The sequence below is a fragment of the Passer domesticus genome, chromosome 3, assembly GCF_036417665.1.
Source record: "Passer domesticus isolate bPasDom1 chromosome 3, bPasDom1.hap1, whole genome shotgun sequence".
Lineage (NCBI taxonomy): Eukaryota > Metazoa > Chordata > Aves > Passeriformes > Passeridae > Passer > Passer domesticus.
Window position 1 is genome coordinate 101781688 of NC_087476.1, and position 19044 is coordinate 101800731.

The window sequence follows — 19044 nt, forward strand, 5'->3', positions numbered from 1 at the left end:
TTTGCTGAGGAATGCAGCACCTTGTTGCCTGGTAGGCGAACTGATGGAAAAGCCTGTATGCAAGATGAAAAAAAGGCAAGACTAGAGGAAAAAGAATGAAAAGTAAAGATTACCTGCCCCAGTCTGAAACTAGAAATTGCTGGGCTCCCTCTTGCCCCTTGATGTGGCACTTGGACCCACCTAGCCGTAGTACCACCAGGCAGAAATGAAAATGCCAACTCCACAGCTCCACCGTGGAGGGCTCCGTGGGAAGCCTTCTAAGCACTTCCCAACAAGGACATGGGCAGGATGCTGGCAGTTGGCAGAGCAGCAGTGGGGCAAATGGGAGCCATGGAAACCTTAGGGAAGCTGGCTTGGGGTGTAGCTCCAGGAACTGGCCACAGGCTCATGCTGGAACGGGATGCAACATGGGGGAGGCTTTACTGCAAGATGCCTTCCAAAGGGTCAGGGGTGGAGAGGAATGCAGGGGTCTGGGAGAACAGCTTTTCTTGCAGTTGTTCTGGCATGTGCTTTATGACACAGCTACAGGCACAGCTGAGGACATGCACTGGCAGTGACACTGAATAGGTGACTCTGCTTTGCCCTTGACCCAGGGCAGCAAAGAGAGGCCCTCACTTCCCTCAAGAGAATGAGTGGAGTTTCTTGCTACTTCCTTCCTTCTCCTACCCAGAATCTTCCTATATGTCTCTCTGTAAAAGTCAGGAAAGCTCCCATCATTTTCTACCACTAACAATGTTATGAATATATTTAAAAAATAGTAAGTGCAATGTTGAATCAGTTTTGCCACCAGAAGTGATTCAGGAAGGTCACAGTTACAAAGCTGATGAGGATCACATTAATGGAAAACATTACTTTATTTATAATCATTTGAGTGCTTTGGTGTTGTCATTTAATTATACTGAATTAACCTTTGTAATGAGAAGACTGACATCTTACTTAAACTTCAGACATGTTTTATTTTGTTCTCTGGTTTTCTTGGTGCAGGTATGAAATGGCTTATCTAGATTTTAAATGATTTGATGTTTACAACTGTTCAGAGTATACATGTAAGCACAGAATTAATTTTATTAAATGTGGAGATCCAGGTAAATATCATTTTACTGAAAAGAAATTGTCAAACCAGTTAAAACTGTTTTTTCTCTCCTGCACAAAAGTTATTAAAATGAAGTCATGCAGCAACTAAGCCTATTTCTCCTGAGATAGGAAAGGAGATAATTTTGGATGACTAATACCTTCTGATTAGGGGTTCTTTCACACAGGAAGCTCTCACAAATCATTGCTGCACCTGTGTAAAAAACATGTTTTCTCTTCTGTTCCAGTTTAACTCTGAAGAGGATAAAATAGATTCCATTTCTAAGGATTTTGATAACACATCTGAATTATAATCACCTACCCAAGTCTATTTTCAAGGAAAAAGGTACAGTGGGTTTTTTTATTTTCCCAAGAATAAGCCTCATCTCTCTGACAATATCAGTGTGCAAGACTTATTCTGGGGCCGTATCCTTTTTTTGCACCCAAGCAGGTGGCACTGAGGGAAAACAACTTGGAGACAATGGGAGTCTCATGATACTTGGGTTCTCTTAGCACCCCCTACAATTTACAGTAGCCTCAGGGGTGTTGGAGTTGACATAAGCAGGGACATAGGTAGAGCTGTTGCAGTGCTGTGAAATTGCTGGAGTGTCACAATTTCCTTTTTAATGCAACTCTTTTCTGTGCACAGTCATAATGGGAATGAATGTGGCAGCAGTATTTCTGGGACATTAGGTGTCTCCTTGCAAAGACTCATGAGATTAAAACTTGAGTGTTTCTGGTACTTGGTCACTGAGCAGTGGCAGATACTTAGCACTTCCAAGATGCACCAGAGAGGAAACGAATAATTAGTGAAGTGGTAGAGATTTTTTCCATGTATTATTGTTATTTTTTCCTGCATGAGGTAGGAAAAAAATAAAATGTATCTGGCAAAAAGAGTTAATTTGTATAATGTGTTTTCAGAAGTGTTTGTGCTTCTCTGGGAATTACAGTCTCTTAAGGATTTCAAGAAAATTATTGAAAAATGGGAGATGATTGTAAGAGCAGTGGTTTTCTAAAGGAGCTTTTCCTGACAGGAGGTTGGCAAATGGTTCCTTGATATTTCCCAGGTAGTTATGGGATAGTATTCAATGACAATATTACAGTCTTTCCAGTTATGTCTCTCTACAGTTGCTTCATAAACAAACCTTAGAAGTGGTGATAAGGTCTTTATTATGATTATGTTACAATTTTGTTCTACACGCCTTTGTTAATAAAATATTTTATAGCTCCCAGTATGTTATTGGTTGCAAAATGTTTGGTTATACTCTCACTTTGTTTGCCATGGTAGATGAGTGATTTAAAATTGTGACCTCTTTCTCCCACTCCACATAGTAGTGTTGTTTCAAAACCCTAAAGATACAGCTGTTTCATTTTTCCATTTCCATAACAATGGAATGCAAAATGTCCCCAGTTACAGCTCCAGGGATGAGTTCTCCTTGGGATTCATGATAGATCTGTGTTTTTACTGATACTAATTGTAGCTGAAAAAGCAACAGAAAAAATATTTTAAAAACAACTGAATGGGGCCAGTGGGAAAACAGCTGTGCCATAATTAATTTCCTGATGGCCGTATGTCACAGTAAAGGAGGCAGCTGAATGCCAGAAGGGGAGAATGTCCAAAAGATGCCTTGCTTCTGGATGTTTGTTCTTCCAGCAAAGGGTGAGGGAATTGCATGGCAGCTGGACAATGGCATTGGGTCAACATTCTGCCACTTAGTGTAGGAGAAAATGCTGCAAAGTGTTAATGAAATGGCAGTTTGTTTCTTTAGTGTTTCTCGTACTAGGCCAAATACCTCATTAACCACCCATATTTTAGGTGTCATGCTTTGTCTATTAAAAGATCTTTACAGGACAATATAGTTACAGAAGGGAAGCACACAGTGAGATAAATGTTTATGTGTGCAAACTGTTTACCTACAGAAACTCAGAGGAAGCCTCTGTCATTCTCCTGTACACACAGTACCACGGAAAGGACAGGCTGTTCTTTTTGTCTGCATTGATGAAACTAACAGGCAACAGAAGGCAATTTTTCAGTTGAACAGAAAAAAAGTACCCAGTTAGAAAGGAAGATCACACCAATGCTTTTTTTCCCTCGTCTTTACAGTCAGCTGGGAATCCTGTTTTGATCCTGCAGTCACCTGGAACAAGCACATTGAAGATAAGAATACTATGGTCAGAATATATGAAGACCTGAAAGGGGTGCAGCAGATGCTGTTACTGACAGCCAAAACACATCTGAGGCCATTCCTTGAAATCTGCTGAAATTAAGAAGAAATGGTACAGGTTTCTGAAAAAGCAAAATCCAGTTGATTTTAGTGACAAGTTGAGTCTGGCTATACAGAAGGAGCTCCAGAAAACAGAAATGCAACACAGAAAACAGTGAATGAAATTCGTAGATGATGGCAATGCGCATCCCAAGTGGGTGACTCCCTTTTTTAGAGGAAGCATGTTGCACATCTCGCTTTCACTGTACTGCTTTCAGAACCTGACTGGCAGTGTAAAGCAGATAGCTGCATTGTTTGGCTTCTCACCAACAGCTGAGCAGATCCAGACCATTGCTGGAAGGCAAACTTTCCAACCAGTGAGTGTTAAAGCTCAGGAGACTCATGGTGCTGTTGGCTTGAGTCTTTTCCATAAAGGTAAATCTGTTTGTATTTTGCCAGAGCAGTAGCTCTTTGTCTTGGGCAGACAGGAATTTGGATCAATAGATGGTTAATATTTATGTGTAATTTTCAAGGCTGGGTGTTGTTTAAGAGACACTGATTGTGCTTCAGGAATCTCAATTGATTTCACCCCAAGGGCCAGTACCATACCTCCACTGTGGTATGCACTAAGCACCAGCTAGAAAAAGAAGAGTTTTATCTTGGCTTCTGTGAGTACTGGGGATAGCCAGTAGTCTGAGTGCCTCTACAGATCTTTCTTCTTGGGTTTTCTAAAAAACGCTCAGGATTACCTATGGACCACAGTCAATTCACAGAATCCAGATGCTCCACAGATTGATCCACAGTGTTTTTTAGCCATGGATCAAGCTAGAACCTCAGACAACCCCTAACTGTGAGCTCTCCAAAATCTAGATTAAAGGTAGACTGCAATCTTGTGTCTGGCTGCAACAAACAAAGCTATTGCAGTTAAAAGCCACACTTTTGAGCTTTCTGCATTGGTGTCACAGCTGCTGGCCACCTTTTCTAGTCTTGTGCAGCTGTACAAGGTATATGCCAGAGCTATGAAGGCAGACCAGTAACTTCCCATGGCTGCTTTATGTTTGAGTTCCATTGAAGACACCAAACATAAAGCAAATATTCTTCTGCCAGATATTTTTTCTTACAGGAAAAAAATATTTTGAAATATGGTAAGAGAGAAAAGTTAGTCTTTTGTTTTAAATTATACTCTTTGGTTGTTAGAGTCAAGGATAATTATTTCCTCTTCTTTCTATTCAAGGTGGTTTTGGACACTGGAAAAATGTTTTTGCTGCAGCTCAGAACCAGAAATTGGCTGCCAAATTCACAGCGAGCTTAGTAGTAGCTAAGCTGGGAGTGAAGTTTAAATATGATGTGTATTGCAAGGCCTGAACCTCCTTTACAGACAAAAAACCCAATAATGTTCAGGCTGTTTTTAATTCACTTCGAGGAAATAAAACAGAAACCAGGACAACATCCAGTTTAAAAATTTTGAATATCCATGCAATTTGCAAACATGTTTTTGCTGACTTAATTTACACAAGCAGTCCTTGCTTGAGCACTTAGTATCATTGAAGGTTATTGGGCTCTCTTAAACAGCCTGTAAAACACTGTCCTCCCATGTTTTTAATAGTGATTTTTAGCTTTGATCTCTTGTTTCTGGTAGAATCCTGTGTGGAACATATATGCAGTAATTAAACCTGCTGAAATAATTGGAAATATATTCAGTAGATTGGAAGTGGTTTTCCAAGAGGTGTTTTAAAGCAATCTGAAGTGCTATTTTGATTCTTAATTTCTAAGTTAACGAGATTCATATGTAATTTTAATTTCTAGGTTCATAGTGTAAAATGAAGTTGCAGAAAGTCTTGTAGTTGTGTTTTGCTCCTTTCTGTATGCTGATCAATGGAAGAAAAAAGTAAAGGATCACAGTAGTGAAGATTTTCTCTCCCTTTCAGCAATATTGTTTTTCTTTCCTTTGATAGTTTGAGATCACTGGAAATGGAGCCTTTGCCTGGGTTATCTGTGTTTACCTGGTTTTTCTTGGCTTACTTTATGCTTAAGAGTAGTACATATGATCTCAGAGTCAGGATGTGGATTTTTCCTGGGTATCTCTCAGAGAGCTTTGAGCTGTTGCTGTCCAGAACAGAATGACTGTGCTTTGGTGGAGCCTGAAGACCCATGTGCACAAGATGGTATAACACTGAACAGCCTCACAAAAGGGTGTCTTTTTAGGATGCAGTTTTTTCACTTGAGAGGCTGGTTAAGCACCAGTCTTTGGCAGCTGGTTGTTTTTCTCACCAGAGACATTTCTTTATCTCTGAAGAAAAGGAATCCAAGGGAAAAAGTGCTCAGAGAAAGACTATGCAGATAATGGGCACACAGTTGCTAATTTAGCCAGCAGGGAAGGTTACAGTCTTCTTTCTCATAGTTTTTCAATTTCTGTCTGATAAATAATTGCTGGTGGTAGATGTGCCTTGGCCAGAGAGAAAACTCAAGTGTTGGATACTTGAGGTGTTGATACAAATGAACTCTGTGAGAGCATCTGCTGCACACTTTGTTGGCTGATGGTAAACACAACAAACTCCCAACCATTCAATGCTAATGAGAATACTCTTCTAAAACTGCCAGTGACAGGAGAGTGATTAAGACAGCTTGACTTCAGTGCATAGTTGGGAACATTTTGTCATTTTGTGTTCAGGTCTCCACAAAATCTCGTTTGCCTCTCTTTCCTAACATACTGCTCTTTACATTTCTTCTCCTGTTCTAGCCATGTTGGCAGCATTGTCACCTGTGTACAGCTCATTGATGGTGCAAAACACTCCAGCTGTTGGTCCTTTAGGCTGACAAGCCTAAAGGATGACAGTGTCCTGAAGACTGGCATTCACATGGGGGGAAGAGAGGATCAATGCAGCTGTGAATTTTCTTTCAAAATTAACATCTGTAATAATGGTCATTTAAAACAAGTAAACCAAAAGTCAGGTACCAGCAAGGATGGAAGAGCTAAACAGAAATCACAAAATTGAGCTGTATCAAAATGAAGTGGGTTAATACCAAACAAATGTTTCTAAAGCTATCTTAAATAAATCTGAAGTTCCCTATAACCTTTACATAGGCACTGGAAAAAGCAGCAGCATTCCATGGCTATCTGCCTCAGCTGTACCTGCAGCAGTAGGTCAAGATCATTGCTAAGCAATTAGTAAAAGTCAGTTCAAAAGGCTTTGGTCAAGGATGGTGTGGAAGCAGGAGCACTACTTCCTGTTAAAATAGGTTGTCTGAATTACTGATAGATCAGTAACAGCTAGCCTGTGCACTTTAAGTTCAGTGAAGTATTCCAAAACAGGTCAAGAGGAAATCCTGTCTCAAGATGCTAAATAGGCTGCTCTTAAACATATTCTGAAAAATAGACCTTTTCACCAGCAATGCTATTTAGAATGAGGCTGTTTAGCTATCTGGGGAATATTTCATAAGTGATGTTCTAAAGTTCCATCTGTCTGATCTGCACATTCTTCCCAGAGCATATTCACATAATCAGTAATTGCCAGCTAGTGATGGACATTAAAGAAGGAATATGAGATTTGTGAGTATGAGGGTCAGCTCACACTCACAATTTTTTTTTCTGCAGCTTTCTGTGTGTTACAGGTTTGGTTCTGTTAAAAATGACGAGGTGGGATAACAAGGAAGAAAGCTGGACCTAATGCCACTGGAGAAAGGGAGAATTTATACCTTCCTCAAGCACTTTAGCATATTCAGGATGAAAAAGAACTGTGAGGTGTTTTGAGATGGTATTATCCACCAGGTCAAGTCCAGTAGCTCACAAAGATTGCATCTACTGACAGCAGCTAAACCAAACAAGCAGTAAAATCAAGTTCCTCATTGTGGAAACTCACTATATATTCTTTCCATCATTAATACAGGAAGCAATTTTGTATATGTATTTTTCATTTCTATATGTTATGCTCTCTATATATTTTAGCTTTTATGTTTTTTTAATTATGGTACTCAGCAGTAAAACTTTTAATGGTATTTTTCACACACAACATTTAAGGAATGTGTTGGATCATTCAGCTTCTAAATAAGAGGGTATTTTCAATTCTTTGACCACAGTTTTGGTATCACCTTCTTTCTGTATTTGTAATCTGCTTTTCCAGCAGTTGTAGATATTTATGATGTCTACAATTAGGATGTCTACTGCTAAATACTGTCCTATTAGTACTTCTGTTACCTCAGTTTTCCTTATGAGCTATTCAGTAATGATCATAAGGCAGGAAAGTATATCTAAATGGTATTGAAAAAGAAATTGGATGTCTTCTCTTGGAAAAGAAGATAATAAATATACCTTTTCTATGCAGAAGATAGTTCCCTTGTGTGTTTTCAGGGTGTCAATAACTCAGCCAAGAAGGAGAAGAATTCTGGTATTGAATTATAATAAAAAGTAAAATGGGATTAAAGCAGACAGAGCTGAGCTCAGTTTTCTCTTTTGTAAAATGTGAGCATTTAATATTGCAGCTTTATGCAGCACATTAATTAGAAAGATAATTAATGTTGAATTACAATAGAAAAGCCGTAAAAGCACAGGGCTCATATGACATCCACAGCAACATCAAATAATTTTGATAGGCTGTTATAAAGGGTGCCAAATGTATTTATAATGAAGAGGGACACAAATACAAAATACAAACAAAAGACAACAATCACAATCTTTTTATGACAGCAGATGTCTGGACTTGTATTCTAATGTGTTGTATGTGTTGTTTTTTGGGTGGTTTTTTTTTTTTTTTTTTTTTTTTTTTGTTAAAATCCAAACATTAATCTGAATTTTGTCTAAAAGACCTTTGGTGGGGCTTAGGACCTTCTGTTTTACTTGTAACACCCTGCAGAGCTTGGCACTTTGACACTGGAAGTGTCAAAATGAGAGTGGTTAGTGATTGTTACAGATGTTAATATTGTCAGGGTTGATGTGGAGGAGAGAAACAAAGAGCAGCAACATTCTGAATGAGAGCACACTGCATCAGTGCTGTGTCTGAGCTCTTGCTAGAGCTCTCTGTAAAATGGCATTTATGTCCAGGTATTTATGGTCTTACATGCAGTTGTCCTGTATTGCTATTGCACTTTTCAATACATGTCAATTTGATATATGAAGTATTAGGCAATAAAATATTTAATTTGTATCTGAACTAAATGTTTTTCATGTGATTATTTGGCTTCTGCAAAAACTTGATGGGCTTGAGGAAGACAGAAAATTAGTCATTGACTTTGCTCAAAATGTGAGGCAGTCAGGAACAGTCAGGAAATGAAAGGGGGCTGGGAAGCTGGTATCTTGGGAGGCTTGTGTACTTGTGAATAATTTAAGTTTATTGACATATGCTTGTGGGGTCTCTAGTGAGCTCTCTGCTGTTTTATATTTTACAAGCCAGTGAAGCCATTTTCATTGCTAGAATATTCATTAGCATTGCCCCAGCAGGTAAATAACTCATAGTTGCATTATTGTGTATTTCTGATATATCCATAGGCAATGTATTTATGTTCAAAGGAAAAAATGAAATACTGATCTTAGACATTAGACATACATCCCAATAAATGTTAAAAAAAAAAAAAAACAAAACCCAAACCAGCAAACAACCAAAAATAGAATGCTTATAATCTTCTTTCTCATTTATTTCTCACAGACAGCTCTTGGAACAACTTCTGCAGATGTGGTGAGACCTCATGGGGGCTGGGTTTCCATGCTCCTCCGTCCCTGCAGCACCAGGTGGGTTCACAGAGCCCTTGCCATGCTGAGAGGTGGCTGTAGTGGGAAACCCCCTCTCCCCTTGCCTTGGGAGCAGTGGGAAAACTGTGTGGCTGCCCTAGCCCACTGCCCTGGGGCTCTCCTGCTGCAGGAGCTTTGTTTCCTGGGCTGTCTGGTGCTGCATGCCTGGCTTTTAAAGGTGAGAGAAGTTGTTCTCCACGTTGGAAAAATGCAGCTTATTTCTTGGAGCTGGGACAAACACAGCAGGGAGTCAGTTCCCCTCCTAGTGACCGAGGGTGCCAGCCTGCCTGGGGTGAGCAATGATCTCTTGGTGGTGAAAAGCACAGCAGGTTCCCTGTTCTGTCTGAATCCCAAACTCCTAAGGGTTTTTCTAGCAGTAAAGCCTGACTGTGTTCTTGCCAGAGAGAGAAAAAACATGGTGTGGGGGCATGTAGGGGAACAGGACCACATAAAAACAAGAGGGTACAGAGGGAGATCAGCTTTGAAGGCTGTATTTGTTTGATGTGTCTGTTCCCCATATGGCTGGAGATCATAATTTGGAGCAGAAAGCCTCAGGAAAGTACCTGCACAATGGTGCCAGTGGGAAGTGTCTGTGCCCTCCGGAGTCTCAGCAGAGCAGCAAATGTGTCAGAGTGCTGGGGTTTGCTCAGCTCCTTGTTGTACACAAAACACAGTATTCATGGTCAGGAGTAAACAGGGCTGTAAACAATCTCCTGTTCTTACCAAGTCCAAATGTCTCTGTGGCACTTAATTGCTTTTGCAGGCCATTTTATGCCTCTCCAGCCCCTGTGCCCTGACTTGCCTTTTTAACTCAGGAATATGAAGCACAAGAGACAGACTGTGTATTTTATACATGGGTGATTTCATAGTTTCTGGACAGTTTCTGGTCAGGCCCTCCAGGTCTGTCTTGTGTTGGCTTTTTCACTGTCCATGTTTTGAATAGTTTATGATTTGAGGGCCATACAAGTGCTTTGTCCACAAATGAATTGTTTGCCTGAAGCCCAAGGGTACCAAGAGAGAAGAAAAATGCAAGAATATAGAAAGATGACTATGTAATGAGTAGAATATCATTAGTATCATTATTAAATGCTGTAAATATAAAACTGTTTGCTGGCATGGCAGATCCTCCAAAATAATGATAGCAGAATTAGCCTGAGTTTGCTTCAGAAGGAAAACTGTTCAAAGTGCAGCATTAAATCATCGAGGATTCGAGGAAAAGACAATCCACAGCTGAGGTACAGCTTTCAGAAAGTCTTTCAGAAGGTGTGGAGGCTTTCAGGACTGAATCCTGCGTGCTCCCTGTATGACCCTCTTTTGGCAGCACATCACTCCTCTGGCAGGTGCCACTGCACCCCACAGCTGCCCTGCTGTCCCCTGAGGCAGTGCCAGGCATAGTGTCTCGAGCACAGGAGCTACTGACATGCTACAGCAGTTTTGTGGTGAGCTCAAAGAGACAAAAGGAGCTTGAAAAGAAACACACTGAATGTTTGCTGGGTGGTTTGCACATGGACATGAGCAAGGTAGCCAGGCAGGAGTCAGCTCCATTCTGGGAGTCATGATTACTGCAGTTCTGAGGGTCCACATCAGCAAGGGCCAGCCCCTCTGAGTGACACTGGTGCTCAGCAGTGTGACCCAGAAGAAAGCAGAGTGCCACAGCATGGATGCAATAGGTGTGAGCAATCTAGCTTGCCAATTCTAAGCCAATTTGTCAAATGTCACTGTCAGCTGAGGTGAACAGGGTGAGTAAGTGCACGGCATCATGGAGCTGCTCATGGGTGTACGTGGGAGAGAGGCTGCAATATTGATGCACTGGAAGAGCAAAGGAGTTTGTTTGGGGATGGTCTGGAAAATGGCACTTGTTATTTGCATGTTAAATATTGATATCTGCACTCACTAATCTTTTTAATGCCAAACTGAGTGCAATTTTATTGTGTTCTGGGGTGATTATATATAAATCAACTTCTTTTAGAAATATTGTTTGGAATTAAATGCAGTGTTATATTTCTGGGGTTCATGGACTTCTGCTAATTTATATGAACACAACAGTTAGGTGGCATTTAATTATATGTGTAGCTAATCCAAAGCAATGCAACATTTTATAAGGATAATTGGTAAGTTGTCATGTAGGTGGTTTCTCTAAATGGGTTCATACAATTTAGAAGGATAAAAGAAATTGCACATAAATAATAGGTTATTAGAAATAAAAGGGTAGGCAATTACTCATAGTATCAGAAGTCTACAATTCAGCTGACAATGGAACTCTCAGAAAGTTACAGCTACAGTATTTGCATAAAAAAGCCTATGAAATTTGTAGTTTGCTTTGTTTCCCATTTAGAGTGCCTTGTGTAATTATTATACTAAGTTCCCTTTTGAAGAAATCCATTATAATATTAATTATGTTAATTCTGATGCTGTGAACAATTGTCCATGTATTCAGTAAAACTGAGTTTTGGTTTTTGCCCCTTAAATATGAGTGAACCATCTTACAGGGATGTGTGCTTGGTATTTTTGGCGCTATCTTTTCCTAATTTTTGCATAAGAGTGGCATACAATTAATGCTCTATTTAGGAACTGATTTGAAGTGGAGGAGGAAGTTTTAACCTATATTTATCTTCGGAAAGCATAGCTGGATGTTGGGGATTGTTGCAGCAAAAAACCACTTATTTTTTTCTTTCTGTGGACCATAAATGTTACCTGGAATTAAATAAAAGAAGAGAACAGTTCTACATTCTGTTCTCAGGTAAATACTCTCCTTAGAATCAGCTGCTGCTGTGGCACTGGCATCAGTCTGTTGGGGATGAGTTTGATCTCTTAAGTGCTCTCCCCTGTAAAGTGGAAAATGCTCCAAGTCTCTTTCTGTTGAGGGGAACAGGAGGGAATTAATGTTGTGCTGGCTTTTTGTGCCATGCAAACACAGTTGGGTTGCTGAGGGCCAGCACTGGTTTAGTCAGTAAGTGCTCATTTTGCTCCCTCTCTTTGATTACCAGGTTGAGTCAAGAGTAGTACATGAAAAGACCCATGAAAATACCATTCAGCAAAACATGGCATGATCCTGCCCTGCAAATGTCAGATTACTATTTGTATTGTGACAGTCCATTTCTCTGTGCAGCTAAAAAACATTGTATTTTTGCAGCATTACAGGAGAGAGATGTTGAATTACGGGGAAAATCCTGAGGGACAGCAAAGTCTCTCCAGTACGTAATTTCATCACTTCTACTCTCAAGGCAATGGTCCTGAGAATAAACCACAACATCTAGGTACTGGCAGTGGTTACAGGATATGAGGGACATACTGGAAGTGTTCTTTTGTTCTTTACACTGCTTTCCTTAAAATACAATCTCAGGTTCCTTCAGGTAGATCCCCAGGGCACTTCAGCGTCTCAATGCCCTGAGGTCAGACATCAATGCATCCCCTTTTTTGGTCTTCCCCATCCCACAAAACAGAAAAGCAGCAGGGACTGGTCCTCTCTCTTTGTTTAACCAAAGTGATGAGGCCAGTGTCCCCTTCCTGGGTTTATGGAATGACCTTATAGTGAGCTATTACTCCTCACTTTAATTCCTTCTGCAGATGGAGGAATCAAACCTGTGTCTCCCAAGACAGAACAAGATAGAAGTTGTGGGCTTCTGTGCTATAAAGAGGCTACTTTCCTGTTGAAACTATTGCACAATCAGAATTAGTTGGGCAAGACAGAGCGACTGTGGCTGACTGGGCCAACATATGTGCTGTTGGGGAATGGGAGCTGAGGGACTACACCTGAGGAGGAGGGAAGGAGCTTGCTGGTCCCTTGCACTCTGCAGTAGTAATTCATTAGTCACTGAACTCTGCATTGTGCTGTATTTCTTGAGTGGAAGTGTCTGCTGTTGCTGCTGTGCCTGGTGTGGACAGCAATCCTATGGGTGCATGTCAGGCAGGCTCATGAGGTCAGAGGTCCTCAGGGAGACTGGGAAATGTCCTTCTGCTTATTCTGGCATAGGAAAATGAAAATATATGGGCATATAGGCATGAAAACAATATGATTCTCAGGTTAAGTAGAAATTTCTGCTCTCAGAGTAACATTCATCTGGGCAGACTCCTTTGCCTGTTTGTCTTTCACTTGCTGGATATGAGAGCAGTGCCCCATCTCCATAATTTCCATGTATGTCAGTAAAAGAAACAGGACTGCTGGGAAATAAATGTAAAGAAAGGAGGCTAGAGAAATTTGAAAAAAAAAAAAGCAATTTCTAACAGATGAATGGTGGTAAAAGGTTTCCGAGGATTGCTAAAAAAGTCTGTACAACCCAGTTGTACAGTTCTGGTAAGGCCTCTTTGTCCAACTGTCCTATAGCTTTTAGCCTCTCTTGTATCCTAATCTGTGTCTGACAATATCCATTGGGTATGTGCAAGAAAGCACAGCATGGCTTTTATGACTGCCTTGTGCTACCTGCTCTCTGCACCTGTGCCAGTGTGGACACACCCAAAGCAGCACAGAGAATCTAGGAAAATCAGAGAATTGTTGAATGTTTGGGTTGGAAAGGACCTTGAACCTCATCTAGTTCCAAACCCCCTGCCATGGACAGGTGACACTTCCATCAAGACCTGGTTGCTCATAGCCCCATCCAATCCGACCTTGAATGGTGCCAGGGATGGTGCATCCAAACTTCACCGGGCAACCTGTTCCAGTGCCTCATCACCCTCACAATAAACAATTTTTCCATTATTATCTAATCTAAAACTACTCTCTTTCAATTTGAACCCATTCCCCTTGTCTTCTCACTTCATGCTCTCGTAAATAGTCATGCCCCATCTTTCCTGTAAATTTCCTTCAGGGATTGAAAAGCTGCAGCTAGGTTACTCTGAAGCCTTCTCTGCTCCAGGCTGAACAATCTCAATTCTCTCAGCCTTTCCTCATAGGGAAAGTGATCTGTCCTCTGATCTGAACTTGGTGGCTCTCCTCTGGACTCATCTAACAGGTCAATGCCCTTCCTGTGTTGTGGGCAAGAGATGGTTTGTTTGCTTTTGATGGCACTTTGCCACTGGTGCCCAGACAGAGAATGGGTGGATTAATCTCTAATTTTCAGTGTCTTCTCTAGCCTGTGCTGTCTCTGCAACTCTTCAGGACAGAAGAGATAAATGTACTCCAAGATTTGCCAGCATTACATAGAAATCTGAGAACATCTGTCATTTCTAAGCTTCTGAAGTGTAATTTTTTCCCTCTGTTTTTTTTTTCCCCAGAGAATCTATTCAACGGCACAAACCCTGCTCACCTGTGTTCCTCTAGGGAAGGCTTGCTGAAGAGGTGAGCCCAGCACCTGTAACCTGCAGGTGTTGAGGATTTGTTAATCACCTCGGGCCAGTTACTTCATGAGGGATAACTGAAGGGATTAACAGGATGGAGCCGAGGAAAAGGAGAAAGCAGGCAAGATTAAAAAAAAAAAAAAAAAGTTATCAGTGAGTTAAAAATGTAGTAAAGAAGTTGGGGTTTGAGTTACCAGCATTTTTTCACCAGTCTGTTCACACTATAGAAGACTTCTTCTCACTGTAAGTTGCATGTTGTTTCAAGGTTGTATATGTATTCAAAGCTAATAATGTACTAATGTAGTTACTGTTGTTTTTATAAAAGCATATGTTAAAAAACATTTTTTGTTTTTGTCATTATCAGTTGTATTAATCTCCAAACAAAGCTGAAACTGCTGTAGTTACTGTTTATTGACCAGCCAAATAACATTTATCTCCAACGTAGAGTTTACTGATTTTTTTTTTTGTGTGTGTGTGTGTGTAGCTGCTAATAAAATTTGATAACATTTTACTTGTAGGGAGATTTTAGATTGATGTTGAAAGATGTGCTAAAAGTTAGCCAATTATGTTACAAAACTTTCCACTACAAATTCTAATTCTGCTTGAACAGAAGGATGCACTCTTAACCTAGTTTTCTCCACGGTGTTAATTTTGAATCAAAAGTAACTGATTTTTGTCTTTTCCTGATAAATGCTTCTATTGATTTTTCTACTGCTTAAGCTCCTGCTTTAAGGAAAACACTTGTTTAAATCAATCCCTATTTTGGAAAACATGTGAGAACAGGCTTAGTTGCAGGTCCTGTGTAGGCCTGATGGGTGTTCTCCCTGCACCACAAGAATGTTTATATTATGAGGTTGTTTGGGTTAGGTCCATTAGTCGTGGTCCCCCTCACCCTTCATCCACCAACCTCCTTGACCTGAAATGGTGGTAAAATATTCCATCCAGACAAATGACTGTTCTGAGGTGGATGAGCCACAAAGTCCTTCAGGAGACTGCTGCACAGACTGCCCCTTGGAAGCTTGAGACTGCCTTTTCTCCTTCTCACCTTTGCTCTAGGCCCTTTTGTCCTTTTGGGCTGCAGCTGTTCTCACAAGTTCAGGATGGAAGTGATGGCTACATGTTACCTGAAATATAATCCCCCAGATCCCTAATTAGGAAAAGTCCAAATGCTCAGTGCTTTATATACCCTTATATCTGGGATTGGTTTGTCCTGTTTTCATTAATGTGGCCGGCTGAGAAATGCACATGCAGAGTTTAAACCGTGCTCACTTTAAAAAAGCACATTTGTAGTTAGGATACAGATTCAGGCACCAGTTGATTGAGAGCTGCTCTGCCAGTGCTGAGAACTTCTCTTACCTGGTAAACATGGAGACAGTTAGTAAAATAACATATGATTTAGTGCAGGCATCCTTCATGTGAAGCAGTGCAGAATGTTAATGAGGGAGAATGGAGGGTAAAGAACCCAGTTCGACAGGGTGAGGCACATCCTCAATGGCAGAGTGCTTGGCACAGCAGCTATGGGCTTCTTCTCAGACCTTTAGGTGAAACTAAAATGTTACTAAAAAGAAGGAAATGGTTCATTCTCTCCTCTTTCCTCAAATGGATTATTCTAAAACATTTTCCTCCAGTCTGCTGTACGAAATGCCTCACATTCTTTGTGAGGTTTTTCATACATGCATAACTGCAGTTAAAGGTAAAAATGTATGCCCTACCTTCATTCATTCCTGCATTAGCTACTCATCAAACAAGTTTGACTTATACTGATATTTTTACTGCAGATCTTGCATAGCTTTTTAAAAGTACTTAAAATTTCTTTTTGTTCCTTGTAATCTAATAATGTATGGGACTTAATGTCTGTGGTGACAGAAACTTCTATTTCCATAGTTTATCTTCAGAAGATATTTTTTGTTGTCTTTTGGAACTATAGGAATTGCCCCTACATGGTTACACCTGGCATCAGGTTGCTCTAGGTTTTGGGGAATTTACAAGACTCATGGAAGACCATTCATCCTGATAAAAGTTTCAGTCTTGCCCTGAACAGTTTATTGAGCTAAAAATCAGATATATGGAACTGAAAAAATTCTGATTTAGTTATATTTCTTTCTATAATTGATAGAATTCTAATTATTCTTCCTTGAGTCAAGTAAGCGTGGTTCTTCCCTTCAGATTGCTTATGCAATTGCTTTTTAAGTTTGTAAAAGTATTTGCTGTACCTGTGGCTTAAAGGCTCAGCTGTTTCTTGGGGTTCAAAAGTAGTTTTGATGTAGCTTTTGCATGTACTGCCAAATGTCAAGGATTACTAAAAACTTGTTTTGTCACAGGCATGGAGTGAGGTACATTTTTTGGAACAAGATAAAGATCCTAAGAACAGTTCATTTTCTGAAAAAATGTAGAAGGCTTGCTGACCTTTTTAAATTGTGTAACTGAACTCCAGGGTTTATTGATCTTCACAAAAAACCTCTCCAAAATGCCACAAATTGCTTTGTGAAGTACTCCTGCCTTCTGGCATGAGGTGAAGTATTGAGTACTAGAAAGTGTTTTGATTATGCATTTAAAAATGGGAAACCTATGAATATACATTTAAATGGATTCTGTGGCTTATGATGAACTCTCAGAGTGCTAATGACAGGCTGCAAACTTAATTTTGATTGCAGTGTCAGTCCTTGCCTTCCTCCTCTCTCTTTATCTCTAGTGTGGACTGTAATTTGAAGGCAATGAAGTGCTTCCAGTAGGAGGCTCTCAAATTCAGAGTTGTTTCCCTGTGTGTACAATGCTGAGCAAGATGCAGTAGGTGGTGTATCTTCTATATTAGTGCACTATGTGACTGAGCTCTCAGAGACGTCTGACTCAAATAAAATGAGTAACACCTCTATTTATGCTACAGTGAAAAGGTGTAGGAGGTTAAATTTGGACTATTTTTCTTCTTAAATCGTAGTCAAGGTTTAGGGATTCATATTAAAGTCCAATATTTCTAGGTAGTTCACAGTGACAGTTTTTAAGGTTTTTTTTAAAATTGCCCTGAGATGAAGAGCCACAGAACCCACAGTAGGCCCTGTGACTTTGTTAAGCTGCGTTCCTGATCCCAGTAATTGGCAGCACTTTTTCCTGTATGTTTTGAACATATCTTGAGGATATGTTCACTTGCTGGCAGCCTTCTGTGGACAAGCCACCTTAGTGGATGCTGCCAGAGGTCTTAAAACCAGTGACTGCCCTTCTCAGTTGTGCTTACATCTGTGCCATGTGACTTCTCCAAGCAAAAATGGGTCACAGCTTATGGGTCCACAGCAGAGGAAATAGGCAGCGTGTTTCAGCTGAAACAGAATATTCTTGGGAATCACTGAAGAGTTGCACACCCAGGCAGCCTCTGGGCATTTCCCTGCTGTGCTGTGTTTGCAGCACTCCTCAAAGGCTTTGTGTTGTGAGCAAGAACAGCACATATACTGTACGAGTAGCTGTAAGTTATGCCCAGTCAGTTCTTGAAGGAGTTCTTTGTGCCAGCGCAGTTTTATTGTGGCTTTGAAGTTGCCTGTTATGGAATGTGATCGCTACCTTAAATGTTTATGGAAACCTTCTAATGGGTCTGAGCTTCAATAATAACCTTGTAAGATGCCTTCAACAGAAAAAGCAGTACAGACCTTCTCTCCTTTTCCCTTGTCTATTTCTTTTTATAGCTATATGATTTTATTTAGAAACCTTTAGTAACACTAGTATTGAAAACACTTTCAATTGAGATCACACCAAGTTTTTGACCATAATTTCCAGCACTGGAACTTCAGGAGGCCACTGGGATGCAGCTTGGCAGGTAGAGGGCCAGTTCCATAGCCCTACACCACATAACCTCAGACAACATCAGGCTTGCACAGAGATCCTAATCAATGTATTTTGTAAATAAAAATCATATGCCTGTGTTGCAGCCATTTCTATTTCAGTTGGAAGGTACCTGCTGTGATCATCTAGTCCAACTGCCTGAGCAATTCAAGGCTGGCCAAGCTAAAGCATGTTATAAAGGGCATTTTCCAAATGCCTTGTAAACAAACACTGACAGGCTTGGGACATTGACAATCTCTCTGGGAAGCCTGTTCCAGAGTTTGACTACCCTATTTGTAAAGAAATGCTTTCTAATATCCAGTCCGAACCTCCCCTGGCACAGCTTTGAAACAGTTGCACACATCCTGTCAGTGGATACCGGGGAGAAGAGCTCAGCACCTCTCTCTCCCCTTCCCCTCCTCAGGAAGCTGTGGAGAGCAGTGAGGTCACCCCTCAGCCCCCTTTGCTCCAAACAGGACAAGCCCAAAGCCCTCAGCTGCTCCTCATGGGACATTCCTTCTGGTCCTTTCACTGGTGTGGTTGCTGTCCTCTGGATGCAATCCTTCTTAAACTGTGGGGCCCAGAACTGCCCAAGTGTTGAAGGTGAGGCTGCAGCAATGCTGAATTCAGTGGACAGTCACCTTTCTGGACCAGCTGCTGATGATGTTTGAGGCACCCCAGGGTGCAGTTTGCCCTCCTGGCTGCCAGGGCTCACCCTGCTGACTCAGACTGAGCTGTGCCAGCCAGCAGCCCCAGGTGACCAGCGGCCAGCCAGGTGTAGCCCAAATCAGTGCAGCCCTCTGAGCCCTTCCCTTCAGCCAGTTCTTCACCCAGCACACCCTGAACCTGCTCATCCCACAGCTGGACAGCATTTCCAGAAGGATGCTGTGAGGGACAACATCAAAAGCCTTTCTAGAATCCAGAAAAATTGCATCCACTATTTTCCCTTCATCCACTGGGCTGGTG

At 40.9% G+C, this 19044-nt stretch overlaps 1 protein-coding gene and 1 long non-coding RNA gene across 2 annotated transcripts in view; both read left to right on the forward strand.

Annotated features, from left to right (window-relative positions):
- The window catches only part of LOC135297322 (uncharacterized), a 476053-nt gene that overhangs the window by 1955 nt on the left and 455054 nt on the right, over nt 1-19044 (forward strand). Inside the window, exons 2-3 of the long non-coding RNA XR_010359348.1 lie at nt 8915-8997; nt 14209-14514. This is a non-coding gene — a long non-coding RNA (uncharacterized LOC135297322). The remainder of the gene's footprint in view (nt 1-8914; nt 8998-14208; nt 14515-19044) is intronic.
- SULT6B1 (sulfotransferase family 6B member 1) lies at nt 481-4640 on the forward strand. The gene is given in 7 exon segments (XM_064414752.1): nt 481-1059; nt 1062-1094; nt 1331-1426; nt 2404-2529; nt 3176-3270; nt 3554-3710; nt 4510-4640. Coding segments are annotated over 7 exon segments (711 nt in total). The 5' UTR covers nt 481-986.